The sequence below is a fragment of the Manis pentadactyla genome, chromosome 10, assembly GCF_030020395.1.
Source record: "Manis pentadactyla isolate mManPen7 chromosome 10, mManPen7.hap1, whole genome shotgun sequence".
In the NCBI taxonomy this organism is placed as follows: Eukaryota; Metazoa; Chordata; class Mammalia; order Pholidota; family Manidae; genus Manis; species Manis pentadactyla.
Window position 1 is genome coordinate 36960988 of NC_080028.1, and position 15632 is coordinate 36976619.

Here is a 15632-nt window from a genome sequence, read left to right on the forward strand (position 1 = left end):
CTTTCCCAAGAGGGCTCCAAGGCAGAAGGTCCCAGATATATACTATTGTCTTCAGGGCCTGTGTGGTCCAAAAAAGGCTGCAGGAGACTCCAGAGGAAATGCCTTGGGCTTGAAGAGAGGAGGGGAAGGCATGATCTCCCCAAGATTCTTCCAGCCTCTGAAACAGGCCCTGATGTCAACCGTGAGGTTGGGGTCCATGTCACTGTTCCTTTCCCCTTTTTCTCCCCCCATTCCCAGGCTCCCTGAGGGAGGCAGAGCCTGCTCTGGCCTGGAGACATCTGCAAGGACAGTCGTTGCTTTAGGGAATGTTTGGGTAGGTGTGGGATACAGGCTTTCTCCCCAGCACCCTGGTCCCGGCTCTGTGGAGATGCTTGAAACCTCCCCCATGCCAGTCCTCTCCCTGCCCTTTCCTGCAGTCCCTCGGTGAAGCCTCTGCTGGGGCTGGCTGTTCTTTCCCTTCCACCTGACCTTTTTCCAGGTCAATAATCAAGCCAATAATAATAGCAGTAACATGTATTGGGTTGTTACTGTGTGCTGGGACTACCCTGAGTGTGACATCATTTTCTCATTTAATTATTATGGGGACACCATGCTGTAGTTTCAATTTTACAGCTAAGGAAAGTGAGGAACAGAGTGGTTAAGTAACCACCCCAAACCACACAGTTTGTCTGTGATGGGCTGGGATTCAATGCTGTTGTTTCTGACGTCACTGTGGTCTGCTGCTGGTGGAGAGAAGCCTGGGTTAGGAATGGGGGTCTATCACCAATATGCATTATGTCTTCTCTGTTCCACCTTTAGATTAGGAGACTGCAAGTCAGCAGTTTCTAGTGCTCCAAAATTCTCAGTGACATTTCACACTGTCCCCTTTGTCATCGCATTGATTTTGGATCCTAGAGTGCTAGGGAGGGAAGATTGGGGCTTGGGGAGGTCAGGGGTGTGACAAGAGGTCATGGGCAATGGTGGGAGGCCGAGGTGGGGTAGGGTGGGGCTGGGTCGCATGATGTCAGGGAAAGAGGATTCTCATTCTCCCTGGAGTAAGCATCACAGAGGTGGGGCCCAGGAGACGGTGGTGATGGTGACACTGAGAAGTCAGACCACAGAGCCTGCCCCCACCACATCCAGGCCAGAGCAAGGTCTCAGTGACTGTGTTGGGCTCCCTGGAGAGCAGCAGTTCCAAGGTTGCCCTCTAAGTGTGAGATAGGATACAGACTCAGTCAAGGCTGGAAAGCTTGGTGACATTTTATTGAAGCTATTTCAGGAAACAGGCAGGCACAGGGAGCAGGCAATTCCGAAGGGTTTGAAACGATCAGAGTAGGAGTGACTTTTCTGAAGTTGTGAACTCTCCTGTCTTCATGTCAGTGGTGCAGCAGCCAGCCCCTCCTTGCCTTTGGAATGCATTTTGGTCTTGAATATATGGCAGGTGTTTTGAGAGCTTACAACTTTTCAAGCCACTGCATGAAGAACAGCCTCGGGAAGATATGTGTGCCTACCCCACTCCCTGTTCCACTGCGGCCCTCCCTCTGCTTCCTTCCCGGGCCTGAGAACGCATCCTCTTGGAGGGAGGGAGGGAGGACATACCTGTCTTCCTAACAGAGTCTGCTCTCCTAGGCCTTGCCCGTGGGGCAGAGACTTTAGTGGGCTGCCTTAAAGAGGTTCAGTTCTAGCTAGAGCTGGCGACCAGTGAATCCACACCACAGGCATGTCAGAGACAGAGAGAGAGAAAAAGAAAGGTCAGGCGAGAGAGAGAGCAGGACATACACTGCCAAACGGATGAGTGGGAGAGGAAGAAAAGAGGGAAATAAAAGAGAGGGGAGGAGGGAGCTTAGAAGGGAGACTCACAAGGTGGTAAAGGATGGGTAGGAAAAGGAGCGAAGGTGAACGGGTAGGTGAAATGGAAAGAAAAGTTTCCCGAAGAGAGATGAGGCTAGCAGAGGAGAGAGAAGCTCCGGCCTGGAGGACCATCGCAGGAGGCTCTCCCAGGGCGGTTCTGACGCTGGCTAAGTGGTCCCTCCTCCTGGTGTGGCTGCGGCCCCCTCTCCCGGGAGCGTCCTTTCCTCCCACTCATCCGTGGGACATTTCTGTTAGGGATGACAGATTTGGAAGGAATTTGGCTATGATTTATCATGGAATTTAGCTCCAGGCCATGGAGATTCCATCCTAGTATGAATGATCAAGTTGGTAATATTCTGAAGGGCGTTGATTGCTCTTTCAAATATTCTGATGGTGGGAGTTGTCAGGAGAAGTGGCTGGGGATTTGGGCAAGGCCAAGAGGGAAGGAAGTGAGGGGATTGCAATCGTTTGAGGGGACCTACAGGAAAAATGGTCTGTCTGCTGTGAGAAGCACACAGGGTGTAGACTCTGGCATGGACTACAGTCAACTTATTTGGGGCACCAAGTCCAATTCTAAGTCCCCCAGTGGCATTGCAGTGGGTCTGAGTTGGGCAGAAGGAGGAAGACCCTACTGCACCCCTATTCTGGAAGCTACTGAGGCAAGTCCCAGCTCTAGTCTTGGCACAGCAGTTGAGTTAGTGTTAGTTGGCATGGATGCCTGTGGGAGGGCCCTGGGATAGGAAGTGAGGGGCATACCTCCATGGGGACCTGTCTGGAGGCAGAGGGATGGAGAAGGTGACCTTAGGACTCATGGGCCACTCACTGCCTGCTCCCTGTGCCTCCTGCATGTGCATGGGGCGTCAGCAAAGCAACAGGCCTTAGGTGGGAATCAAGAGGAGAGAGGAGGCAGCCGAGGCAGGCAGGGCCTTTAGCTCCTGTAGCTCTTCTTGGTGGAAGATGTCTTGGAGATGATGCGCATGCTGGAGCTGCTGCCGCTCATGCTGCGGCCACTGGTGGAACTGAAGCCGCTGCCGCTGTAGCAAAGGCCTCCACTGTAGCCGCTTCCACCCGCACAGAGGCCGCCACTCCCGCTGTAGCCTGTGCCCCCCGAGGAGGAGACCACGGCTGTGGAGAGAAGGCACAGGCGTGCTGGCAGGCTCCTTGGTGCCCCCAGACCCACCCTCCCGGGGCCCATGCTGGCTCCCTCCCATCGTGCTTCCTCAGGGGGCAGAAATTTCCTCAGTCCCCGGAGCCAGGGTTAGAGAGGGTGGCCCGGACTCACTGTCCCCATCACAAGCTGCCTCAATGTGAGCATCTGTACAGGACCTGCCATTTTTGAATGGCACACTCCTACAACTGAGGCCACACTGATCTCAGCCTGAGAGAAGCCATCTCTACAATGCCCCCCATGTTACAGAGGGAAACAGGGAGGCGCAATGACATCGGGTGGCCTGTCCAGGGTCCCGCCTGCCAGCAGCCAAGGCGTAGGCTTCTATGCTATGTTCATTCCTACCTATACCCAGGCTCTCATATTGGATGGAACATGAGATCTTGTACCTGTGTGGGGATCACAGACTCCCACACTGGGCGCGGATCTCCCTGGGTGGGAATACCTTCTGTTGCGCCCAGAGGCAAACACTTAGCTTCTGCTCAAATACTTTCAGCAACAGGGAGCTCACTCCTTCGGGATGGAGCTCCCACTGCCCATCAAACATGTGAAGATGGCTCTTTGACCTCCCTTCTCAGTGTCTGCTCCTCCTGGTGAAGCGTTCCTGCTCCTCTTGATTGTTTTCAAGCTCTTCTCATCCTGGCCTTCCAGCCTCCCTAATGTGGTCCCCTAAGGGGGACTCTGCTTCCCAGGCCCAGGACGGCACTCGGCACTGCCTGAATGCCCCGTCAGCCCTGCTGGGCCGTGCTGTGGGGTGCTTCCTCCCTGGCTCTCTCTGGCGAGCCGGAAGGAGAAGGCTGTGCACCTGCACTCCTTGCCAGGTCAGCCACTGCTTTACTTGTTCAATTCATGTGTTCAATTCTAAATAGGGTTCTTGGCATTTAACCTGTTGAGTGGTTTCTTGTTAGCTGTGTGAGTTTGAATTCCTGCCAGAACTAGCTGAGAAATCTGATGTTCAAACCAGGGATTCCTGTAACTGGGCCCTCTGGGGCCAGAGCAGAGTCATTCATGTGGGCATGTGATGCCACTGCGACAGCCCTGGGGGTGCGGGGTTGCTACAAGTCTCTCTTGACACTGCTAGGATGAAGGGCCAAAGAAGAGAGGGGTCTCCACAGAGCTCCTAAGGGGGGCTTAATGACATTCCTGCCCAGCTTTGTCCTATTCAGTCACTAAATCCTTGTCAGTAACACTATCAGCTTCTGTTTTGTCTCCCACTTTTCTGTCAACCCAAGATTTGTACTCACAGATGTTCACAGGTCCAACACCTTCTCCGGTCAGTCTGTTGTGGGTGGGGAGACAAAGAGACCTTACATTTGCTGAGAAGTTAAAGAGCCCTGAGTTCTTTTATTTGATGTTACCCACACAGAGCACTTACTGTGTGCCAGACTCTGCACTTAACCAGCTTCTATTCATTTCACTAGCTTTAGGAGACTAATGTGACTCTGTAAAGGGATATTTGGATGAGACATCAAGGGGCCCAGGCTCCCTAGGTAGGAGGGACAGTAAGGTTGCAGACATCTCTGGTCAAACATGGAGCTCCTGAGCCTCATCCTGAGCATGGCCTCTTTGTCACAGGCTTGGGCAGAAATGCCCCTGCTTATGGCCTTCCAGGTAGCCATGAGCCACCTCCCCCTGACACCTTTTATCCTGGCCCCCTGTCTAGAGTCCAACAGGAACTATGGGAGCAGCTGTGACCATAGGACGCCTTAAGAAGCAGCTGCACTTTAAACCTGTTTCCACCCTTGGAATTCCTATCTGGGGCCTGACTCTGTGGGGCTCCTGCCTCTGTTGCATGGGTGCTCTGGTGGTGTCTGAGCCCTGGTGAAAGGAGAAGGCTGCCCACCTGCACTCCTCGCCCTCCAGCAGCTTGCGGTAGGTGGCGATCTCGATGTCCAGGGCCAGCTTGACGTTCATGAGCTCCTGGTACTCCCGCAGCTGCCGGGCCATGTCCTGTTTGGCCTTCTGCAGGGCGTCCTCCAGCTCAGCCAGCTTGTGCTTGGCGTCCTTGAGGGCCAGCTCCCCACGCTGCTCAGCATCAGCAATGGCGGCCTGGAGTGCGGCACACTGCCAGGAGGACACAGGAGTTTGTGAGATCATCCGTAGGAAATGCAGTAGAATGTGGGTTTTAGATTAAAAATATGGAAGAATTTCCTGAAATGGATTTCATGCAAAGGAGGTTGGGACTTCATTCATCATCTTAAAAAAATAAGATTAAGGTCTGTTCCCCTTGGATAATTTGAAACATCCAGGATACAGGAAATGACATGGGGGGCCTTTTCAATGCAGAACTTCTCTGGATAGCGGGTAAGTAAAGCAGGTCAAAGTTTTGCCATCTATGTCCCCAGGGGACAAGCTTTCCTGGAGGAATTAATGTTGGACAGATCTCGGAAAGAAGGTCCTCACATCCCCAATGGGGCAGGAGGCTGCTGTTGTACATTCCCAGGGGGTCACTCATCCAGGAGGTTCTCTCTGCGTGGGCTGAGTTGGAAGATCCCAGGCCTGTGAGGGGTGGGGGCATGGGTGGGATGCCTACCTGGAGCTCAGCCCTACCTGCTTCTTCAGGTTGTCAATCTCAGAGCGCAGCCTCTGCATCACCCGGTTCAGCTCCGAGATCTCCATCTTGGTGGTGCGGAGGTCATCCCCGTGCCTGCCGGCCGACCGCTGCAGCTCCTCATACTGGGGGGGAAAGGAGGAGCAGGAGGTGGGGACAGCCAGGTCAGAGAGGAGAAGGTGGTGGCTTCCCAGGGCCCAGCAGGCTTCCAGTGCGCTGCTCGGAAGTGCCTCGCTTTGCACCACTACTTCAGTCAAATCCATCTGCTTTGTTGGCTCAGCCCCTCACTCTCCATGTCCTCAGGAGCTCCTCCCAGGGGGGCCCTCCCTGGGTCTGGTCTTCCCCTTTCCTTCCACAGCAGGTAGCTCCCCCTCACAAACTGAGCATCACACAGGAGTGCCCAGCGCTCACCGAGTCTGAAGCTCTTCCGTATTTGTTTTCCGTGGCACCATGTCTTATACTCTAGTGACTCCCTAGATCTGTGTTTGCTCTAACCTGGAAATCTCACTGTGTGACCCCTGCCCAGCCTTTGTCTCCCAGCCCCGCAGCCTCCCCCCACTTCCATCTCTCTTCTCAGGATCCACTAGCCTCTTCCAAGAGGCTAAACCTTCCTCTTGTTCCCACCTTCCCTCTCTTGCCCCCACGGCACGGGTGGTCCCTCGCCTCTCCTTACAGGGCATTGGAGAGGTGTCCATCGTCCCCTGGCAGAGGACTGAACCCCTCCTGTCCTTGTCTGGCTGTGTCCCCAGGTCCTGATGGTGCAGGCTGAGGAGTCCTCAGAACTGAGGGTAAACCCCAAGTTGAACTCAGACCCCTTCGACCCTATCAGACGGGGACATCCAAGAGGACAAGGCTCTTACTAATTTGCCTTTAGAAATCTCAATTCTGTATGATTGTTTCATGAACTTGACCTTCATTCCTCACCTTGGTCTGGTACCAGGACTCGGCCTCAGCCCGGCTGCGGTTGGCAATGTCCTCGTACTGGGCCTTGACCTCAGAGATGATGCTGTCCAGGTCCAGCTTGCGGTTGTTGTCCATGGACAGGATGACGGAAGTTTCAGAGATCTGGGCCTGCAGCTGGGCCAGCTCCTGTGATGGGGCCCAAACGGGACAGCTGAAGCAGGGTGTGCATGTGCATGTGTGTGCGTGTTGGGAGACTGACCAGAGCCCTAGAACAGACCCTGGCATCGAGGGCCTTGCTCGCATTATTGGGGTGGAGCACTGTGCGAAAGGGCTGGAAGGACATTAGGGGGGTCACTGAGTTTACACCCATTCTTTCTAGCCCCTCATCCACACAGAGGGAGCAGCAGCACGGGTGACTCCAGCCAGAATTCTCCAGAAGTCACTCCCGCTGTGAGGGGAATGCACCTCGCCGCGACCTGTCAGTGCAGTGGTATCTCGTGTTCCGAGAAAATGCAGCCTTTCGCACCAAATAAAGAAATCATCTTGTGAAAGAAAATTGAGTCAGAAGGAGCCAGAGTGCTTTGCTATGTCCTGATCCTGTTTCCCGACTTCACTCCTCCCTGCTCCTTGCAGACAGGAAATGGAAATCAGCTCGAAACAGTGGAAAGGCCATCAGACCAAAAAATTCAAGGCTTAGATCTGCCAAGCTGGTTAGATAGTCTCAGGGGGCTAGTCACAGTATAGCCTCGTATCATTTCTGTGAGGATTAAATAAATCCATATCCATGTAAGATGGCTTTTGAAACCATAAACCTACAATTAATTTAATGATCACTTTTTGGAGTCATCTAAGGTGGTGGCTCCCAAAATGTGATCCTCAGACCAGCAGCAGCAGCATCACCTGGGAACTTGATTGAAATGCAACATTTTGGGCCTCACCCTAGACTTACTGAGTCAGAACTGGTGTTCTAACAAGACTTCTAGAAGATTCTGATGAGCTGTAAAATTTAAGAATCACTGGTCCAAAGCACAAATCTAAGTAAAAATATCCCTTTCCTTTCTTTACCGTTGGTTCATGCATTTCGTACTTCAAAAATAGATTATTATTTTGTTGTCATGTGCAATTTGTCTTCTCCAGCAGCTGACATAGCTTGCGGGTCTTGGCCCACAGGCTTGCTATTTGAAATAAGGAGCCAACGCCATACTGGTTGTCAGCACTGACGTGATCAAGCAGAGAAAATGGTGGCTTTTTGCCCATGTGGGCTGTGGGGTGGTCACAGAGCCCAGGCTCCTACTCTTGGAATATGGCCAACTTCTGTTGGGCACCAAACACATGTAACCCCATGGGCATAGCATCTGTCCTTACCTGGCCTACCTGGAGGAACACAGGCACCCTACCCCCGTCCTCGACATCGTTGGTCCCAGCCCTTCCACTCTCCCCATCACTCAATCTCCTCCAGCCACCTTGGCCTCTTCCTGGCATTCCTGGCTCCTTGGTTGTCTCAGGTTTCTCCTCAGATCTCACCCACCTCCTGGCCACCCCTGCTCCCTATTGTTATTTGTCTTCATCACCCGCATTGTGCCTGAAATGGCATAGCTGTTTGATTCTCTCTGTATTGCCTGTCTCCCACACTGTAACGGAAGCTCCGAGAACTTAGGGGCTCACTGTGTTTGCTCAGCCCTGCACCTGTGGCCCCAGGAACAGTGTCTGGCACAATACAGTGTATCCTCAGGAGAACCAGGCCATTGTGGTGTGTGCTTCTAGAGGCACCTAAGAGCTCACTGATTGCTGCTCGGTTTGTGTAACTGCATTATCCTGTAGCTTCTCTAGGAAGTGTAGCAGGAAATTTGAGCAGAGCTGGGTGAGCCAGATTACTGAGCGAATTCTATGGAACTACACATAGTTCAATGGCAGGCAATTCTTTTGTCTGACCAATGCAACATGCTTGGTCCAAGTGGTCAAGGTTGAATTTCTCACTTCGCCTGACCTGCCAGCTGCCCTAGGGAACTTCATTTTCTCCCTTGGTAGGGAAAGTAGCATCTGCTCCATGAATTCCAACCCGGGGTTGGGTGGGGAGCAGAGAGACCAGGGAAGAAACTGGTAGTGTTATCCGAGGCCCACCAGCCTGCGGCCCTTCAGAGAGGGAGCACCTGGCACTGCTTACCGCATCGTAGAAAGCTCTCAGGAAGTTGATCTCATCCATTAAGGCGTCCACCTTGGCCTCTAGCTCGACCTTGTTCATATAGGCAGCATCCACGTCCTGGGCACAGAACATGTAGTCACTCTGAGTTCCATGGTCCTTGGGGTAAGCGGCCCCTCTGTCTGGGGGTTAGGTGGGAGGAGTCCAGCTCCCAGGGGTGGGGTGTTTCTCTGTTCCAAGCTATGGAGTGCCACTTGTACGAGGGCCCAAACTGGGTGAGGACCAGGGCTCTCAGGGAATGTCCACTTGCTCTTCAGCTGGCGCCACAGGGAAAGATCTGTCACCTCTATGTGGGGAGGACAACCCCATCCTGGGCCTTGGGGCCTCCACCGCCTTGGGGCTCTCTCAGCCTTTCCCTGAGGCCAGCCCAGCTTCCCCTGTCCTCCTTGCTCTTCCTGCCCCTCCCTCCACTTCGCACACCACTGCTCCATTCGTTCCCCTCTAGCCCGTCCAGGCTGTGTCTCCCTGCTCTCTGCTCACCGTGCTGAGCAAGGTCCCTAGCTCCATGGAGCTGATCTCTGTCCTGCCCTGTTCTCAGAGGCTGACTTGGTGTCTTGGAGACTCAGCTCAGCACAAGGCCATTTTGCTTCCCCCCTCACTGCACAGACTCCCTTCTGGGAGGGGGCTGGTGTCATCACTTACAGCTGGGACTTTGAGTCCTGGATCCTGACTCACTTCTGATTACCTGGGTAACCTTGGGCAATTTAGTGAACCTGCCTAAACCTGAGTTTTCTCACTTATAAGATAAAACCTGTTTCTAAGATTAGGTAAACCCTGTGTGCAAGGTTACTTGCTTGAGTGGCACCCCAGAAGCAGCTGCCTGGGCCTGGGCATCTGGAAGGAGCGCCCTTCCCCTCACCTTCTTGAGCACCACGAACTCATTCTCTGCCACAGTGCGCCTGTTGATTTCTTCCTCGTACCTGTGAGAGGATCAAGAAGTGAACCCTTGAGGTGATCGTGTACTGTGTAAAAATATCAAATCACTATGCTGTACACTTGAAACTAATATAATATTGTGTTAATTATAAATCACTAAAGAAACAAGCAGATTAGCGTTGGGAGCAGGGTTCTGGGATTGGGGTCAAACAGTGGGGGCTGTAGGTGGGCAGGCCATGGAGGGTTTCCAGAGCAGACTTGGAAAGCATGCTGCTATAGCATGGCCCTGCTCCCAAACCCAAATCTATCAAACAAACACCTCTGTCCAAACAGCAACAAAACAGAACCACCCCTCATTCTTTCTGAGACTGCTTTGCTCTCAGTTTTGCTGCTTAGAGAGTGTAGGTCCCATAAAGGGGTCACATGCTTCCTTTCTGACCCTGTGGTCTCACCCCAAGGCCAACAGAGGCCATGAGGGAGGCGCAGAGGGCAGGTCTCAGGCGGCAGTCCTGCGCCCCTAGGTGCCTCACGTTGCCTTGCTGTTCTGTTCTCAGCTATGCTGAACGGCAGCCTAGGAAGCAGTCTTCAGGCTAATAGGAGCCCCGCTCCCCAGGTTTCTCATACTTCAGTTTGTCCCTGAGCAGCAAGCTCACTCCCCTCCAACCCCCGACCGGGCACGTGGAGGTGCCGGCTGCTCACAGATCTCTGGGAAGGAAGTTTCCCTTCTGCTCTAGACGACCCATTTCCCCCCAAGCCCTGCTGAGCAGCAGCGAATCCCACCCTCTCCGTGGCTCTGGCCAGCTGCCATTTGGGCTTCGTCTCCTCCACCTGCCAGCTGAGTAACCTGGAGCACGTCACTTGGCCTCTCAGAGGCTCCTTCCCATCTACGAAATGGCTTGTCCTTATTCTTTTAAAACCACAAAGTACTATTTCACATTGTGTAAATAACCAGAATCTCCTCTGCTTTTTTATTGCCTCTGTTGTCTAGTAGGATCAGAGAAAATTCTCTCCTGCTGTTGAACCTGTGATACTGTGCCTTCTCCTAAGGTCTTGGGAAAAGTGAGGTGGTTTTCCTTGTTGTTTCCTCACACTGCCTTTTGCTTAGATCTGAACATCTCATCTGCACCTAACTCCATGAAATGGTACTTGCCTGTGTTTCCCAGATCACAGTCCCTCTGCCAGAGGGTGAGCACCTCATGGCCACGCACAGGCCTCCTAGATGCCTGCTCCAAGAACACTGCCAACTATCAACCAGGAGCACACTCTTCAACAGGTCCCCCCACCTTCCTTCCCTGTGCCTTTTTCCTTCTCAACCTTAGCTTTAGTCTCCTCCTCCAGGAAGCCTTCTTGGATAGAAACACTGTCACTCCATGTTTGCATACATATTATAAGTTATCCATCTGCACTTGCTTCTCTTGTCTGTGTCAGCATCACTACACACATATATATACTCATCTGTATGATAAAAATAGCTAACACTTACTAACAACTTATTATATACCAGGCACTGGACACCCTACCACGTGTTTTACTTACAAGTTTTGATTTAATATAATATAATAATCAAAAGGTGTGTACCTTTAATGGAACAAAGAACAGGGGCTTAGAGGGCTTAATTTTCTTTAAGTCATTCAGCCAAGATTCTTAATCCACTGACTATTCTAGATTCTAGAGTGCTATACAAGGGACCATTCTGAAATGATGGAAATGTTCTGTATCTGCTCCACTGTGGGACCAATTAGCCACATGGGTCAAATGAGCACTTGAAATGTGGCTAGTGAGACTGAGGGGCTGACGGTTGAATTTTATTTAATTTTAATTTAAACAGCCACATGTGGCTAGTGGCTACCATGTCAGTGTAGCTCTAAAATCTGAACTCTCATTACATAAAGCAAATAGTGTCCCAAACTCTTATCAGGTCACTTATTTGTTTGGACCAAGAACTTTAGGAATAAATCAAAACAATAAAAATAAGAACTTAACATCTATAAACACCAGTGTACAGTTATGTTCAACAGGATATTTTTGTGTATGTGGTTTCCAGAGAGAAGGCAGCAAAGGTATCCCTTTTTTCTTTGTTCTCTGGCCTTGGTCTGGGCTGGGGTGAATGCATGAACATTGTGTAAGTTAGCAATGGGATTAGGCTGAACAAATGTGAGGATGAGATTCTATGGGTTTAATTCTTAACTCATGAGTTGCCACTTGGATAACCTTGGGTGAGTCAGATGCTATCTCAGAGCCTTACTCTCCTCATGCAGAGTTTACAAGGGTGTTGTGACATCATGCTCTTTGTGCCCATGTTTGTTATCATCATCTATAACCCCAGCCCCTCTGCAAATTCTCAACATTCTTGACTGCAGGGTCCCAGCTCTTTTTCTAATTCCACCTCGGTGCCCTAAGTGTGGGTCCCACATCCCCGCTGGACTGGGCACTTAGGAAGGTGGAGCTCCCCAGGAGCTGGGGGCAGGGCACTCCCAGGAGCTGGCTGAGTGCCCACTCACTTGTTCTTGAAATCCTCCACCACCTCCTGCATGTTCTTCAGCTCCGTCTCCAGCCTCGTCCGCTCTCCGCCCAGGCTGTCCAGCTGCCGTCTCAGGTTGCTGATGTAGGCTTCAAACATGGGCTCGATGTTGGCCCTGGTGGTTTTATGTTCCTGCAGGAGGCTCCATTTGGTCTCCAGGACCTTGTTCTGCTGCTCCAGGAACCGCACCTGCCCCAGCCAGAGGAGAGAGACTGTGAGGGCTTCCCTGCAGTAGCCTCCAAGAGGGCTCTGGAACACAGGACCCCCAACAGTTGCAAGGGGGTCCTGCAAGACCTCAGAGTCCGGGTGGCAGGCTCCTCCTCCTTGTCCTAGAAGGAACCTGAAATGTAGAGAGTGAAAGAAATGTTGGTGCAATGGGCCTGGGAGTCAGGTGGTGACTTTTTTTGGAGGTGGGAGAAGCAAGGGGGCCCAGAGGGGCTGGAAACCTCTGAATACACCAACATGCTGATGTGTGGTAGCTGAAGAAAAGAACATTTCACAATCACATTACTGGGTGAGATTTTGATTCCCATTAAATGGGCAGGAGGTTCTTAGCAGAAATTCAGTCTGTCCATTTTCTTTCTGACATGATTTCTCTAGATATAGAATCTGGTCAGTTGCCCATATATTCCAGGAATGCTGGAATAGGTCACTCTGGAGTCCCACTGAGGGGACCTGGGCACAATCCCAGCCATGCCCCTCGCTAGCTGTGTGACTTTGGCAAGGCCTTCTTTTCTCTGTTCATTCAGGTCCCTTGTGCTACTAATAATTTGCTTTTCTTGGATTGAATTGCATTCATGTACTCCTCAATCTGGGGGGCAGCCTTGCAAATAAACAAAACTTTTCTTGCTAAACAAAGTCCTTCTTTCGGGGTAGCTGGAATGACATGCAACCTCGAAGAATGAAGAAGCAGGGCCTCCCAGTCTGGAGACAGCAGTGTGCCTACAGAGAGGCTTTAACCAATGCCTCCCCCCACCCAGCTTTCTGGGTGGCAGTCCTGGTTCCCAGTCTCTCCCTAGTCACATCCCCTTATTGCCCACATCCTCAAGGAAAAGCAGGGCCCACATTCTTCTCAGAGCCAGGCTCCTGGAAATCTCACATTTATTGCAAACACCAGGCCAAGTGGGGTGACATGAGCAATAAAGTTGAAGAACTTCTGTCTTGATGGTCCCTTTGATTAAGGTCAGCCATTCAGAGATCTGGGTCCACATGATGGGGCACATGCTAGCCTGTGAGACCTACAAGAGCACATCTGAGTCCATCCATCTGACCCAACCGAGGCCCAAGAAGTTAGGTGACTCTCCTAAGCAGTAGAGCCAAAGCTAGAACCTGGGCTGGTTGCCACTCAGTTCAGCATTCTTCCATCCACATTGCAGGTATGGAGCCTGAACAATCCAGATCCTTGAATTGGTTCTTCCCAGGGAAAAACAAACAACTGAGGCTCGGGCATGAATGGCTGGTGGTGCAAAATAGAGTAGTTTCTTCTCCAGAAAGAGGCAAGTCCCTAGGACTCTGGGCCTTACAGAAGGAGGGACTCAGGGCTGAAGTCACAGCTTTGCTGCCACCAAAAGAAAAGTGTGGACTACTTTGAACCTGCTCCTTGCCGACCACTCAGCTTCCCAGACATACCCAAGTCACTAGGGAGGTTGCCACAGGAGGACTTGCCCCTATTCACTAGGCAGGAAAAGGTGATCCCAGTTTACTTTTGTGAACTGAACTTGTAACCTTTCATTCCTTTATCCCCTTCCCTCCAAAATGATCCCCTTTGCTGTCTAACTTCAAGCCAAGTATAATGCCATCAAAAGAGTCATACCCTTGTGCTGGGTCAGACAGCTCTGGAGTCTGGAGTTGGACATTTTTCTGCTCCCACCTCAACAAGGTGGAAACCTCTCCTCCTCCATCCCATCAGCAGCCTTCCCAGCCCCCAGGATGTTAGGTCCTGGGCATGTCACAGTTGGCTTCCCAGAGCCACAAAAGCAGAGATCCCCCTGAGTGCTAGCTGCTTTCCTGGTGGAGACCCCACTTGCCTCTCACCTTGTCAATGAAGGAGGCGAACTTGTTGTTGAGAGTCTTGATCTGCTCCTTCTCCTCCTTCCGCACCCGCTGGAGGGAGGGATCAATCTCCAGGTGGAGGGGTGTCAGGAGGCTCTGGTTGACAGTGACCTCCTGGATACCCCCAGCGCCAGGCATCACCCCACCTCCAAATCCATAACCAACGCAGGCTCCCCCGACCCTGTACCCTATGCCCCCGACACCCAGCCCATAGCCAGCACCCCCAAGGCTGGCCCGGCTGGGGCAGTAGCCCCCGCTGACTGAAATTCTCTTGCTACCCCCAAGGCTGTGGAGGCTCCTGGTCCCGAATGCACCTCCAAAGCCACCCCCAAAACTCTTCCCGCTCTGGGACATGGAGACAGAGCTGAAGCTGGGCCGGCAGCCTGGGAGGAGGCTGGCTGAGGAAGCACTGAAGTTCCGAGTGCCCCCTGACTTGATGGTGACAGAGGATCGCTGGGTCATGGTGGGAGCTGGTGCCAGAGGGCCGGAGGAGTGAAAATGTCAAAGGAATGAGTAGCCTTCAAAGCTAGCTCTCTCAAACTGTCCTTGACTTTTATCCTTTTCAAGAACTGGGCTTGGCTGGAGAAGATCAAAGACCACTCTGTTGAGCTCATCTCAATGGCATGTCTGGCCACAGCCCATCTCCCTGCCCCGCTAATCATCCCGGGGAACACCCTACCCAGGGCAGGACCAGGCCTGGGGATATGGGCCTGGCGTGGGATTGGGTGCCGAGCCCCCCACCCACCCAGGTTCTCAGCCACATACTGCAGACACCCCCTCTCTTCTTGGTTCCCAGGTCTCGGGCTCTGAACTTAAACACCTAATTATGCCGATCCCAACACGGTCACTTACGAAGTAAAGAAACCCCATTTATTGAGGATTCAACCTGTGTCAGACCATGTGGCAGGTCAGTTGCAAGCATTATGTCATTTGATTCTCATAGTAGCTTGGTGAGGCTGGGCGACAAGAGTAGTAGTGATTGAGCAGCTACTATGGGAGATGCTTCACATGTGTTTTCTCATTTAATCTTCACACAGCATCATGAGGTAGTTATTAATATTCTTGTTTTGCACGTGAAACTAGAGAGGCATAGAGTAGTTAAGAAACTTGGTGGGGTCATGTGGCTGGTGAGTGCCGGCCTGCTCAGGACCTCTGCACCTCATGCCCATGGAGGAGAGGTGGCCTGTCCAAGGGCAATAGCCTCAGGATTTTACTCCAAAGTACTATCCCTGTTACTCCTCTCATCCCTGGAAACCAGGGGCATTTAATAATTGTCCTCAGTGTTATTTCTCTTCTTCCCACCATCCCTCTCCCTCCCAACCATTCCAAATTTTAGCCCCTAGTTTTACGCTCATCTTTTCTTGTTTTACTTTGTGGTCTGCCTCTTCCTTCCCTGCCACTTAATTTGCTGCTCCTTCACCCTAGACCATTTCATTTCAGATCCACGGTTCCTAGCTGCCACCAACTCTGAGCATGGTCCTGAGCATTGAGCCTACTCCCTCCAATCCCACACGGGCCATCCTGGTTCAGG

The 15632-nt window shown here is 52.1% G+C and overlaps 1 protein-coding gene across 1 annotated transcript; it reads right to left on the minus strand.

The window, feature by feature from the left end:
- Window positions 1-1220: 1220 nt before the first annotated feature.
- LOC118927236 (keratin, type II cytoskeletal 5-like) lies at window positions 1221-14621 on the minus strand. Its single transcript, XM_036915166.2, has 9 exons — window positions 14084-14621; window positions 12030-12238; window positions 9512-9572; window positions 8617-8712; window positions 6474-6638; window positions 5549-5674; window positions 4842-5062; window positions 4243-4277; window positions 1221-2955 (listed from the first exon to the last, which is right to left on the minus strand). Exons 1-9 carry the CDS (start codon window positions 14561-14563, stop codon window positions 2759-2761), a joined length of 1590 nt encoding a protein of 529 aa, XP_036771061.1. The 5' UTR covers window positions 14564-14621; the 3' UTR covers window positions 1221-2758.
- Between the last annotated feature and the right edge of the window lie 1011 nt (window positions 14622-15632).

Excerpts from the sequence above, each read along its gene's own strand:
- LOC118927236 (XM_036915166.2), bottom strand. The coding sequence starts at position 14,563 with ATGACCCAGCGATCCTCTGTCACCATCAAGTCAGGGGGCACTCGGAAC. Across the intron at positions 9,573-12,029 it reads GTGGAGGATTTCAAGAACAA|GTACGAGGAAGAAATCAACA; the intron begins GTGAGTGGGCAC and ends ATCCTCTCACAG. Across the intron at positions 5,063-5,548 it reads TTGACAACCTGAAGAAGCAG|TGTGCCGCACTCCAGGCCGC; the intron begins GTAGGGCTGAGC and ends TCCTCCTGGCAG.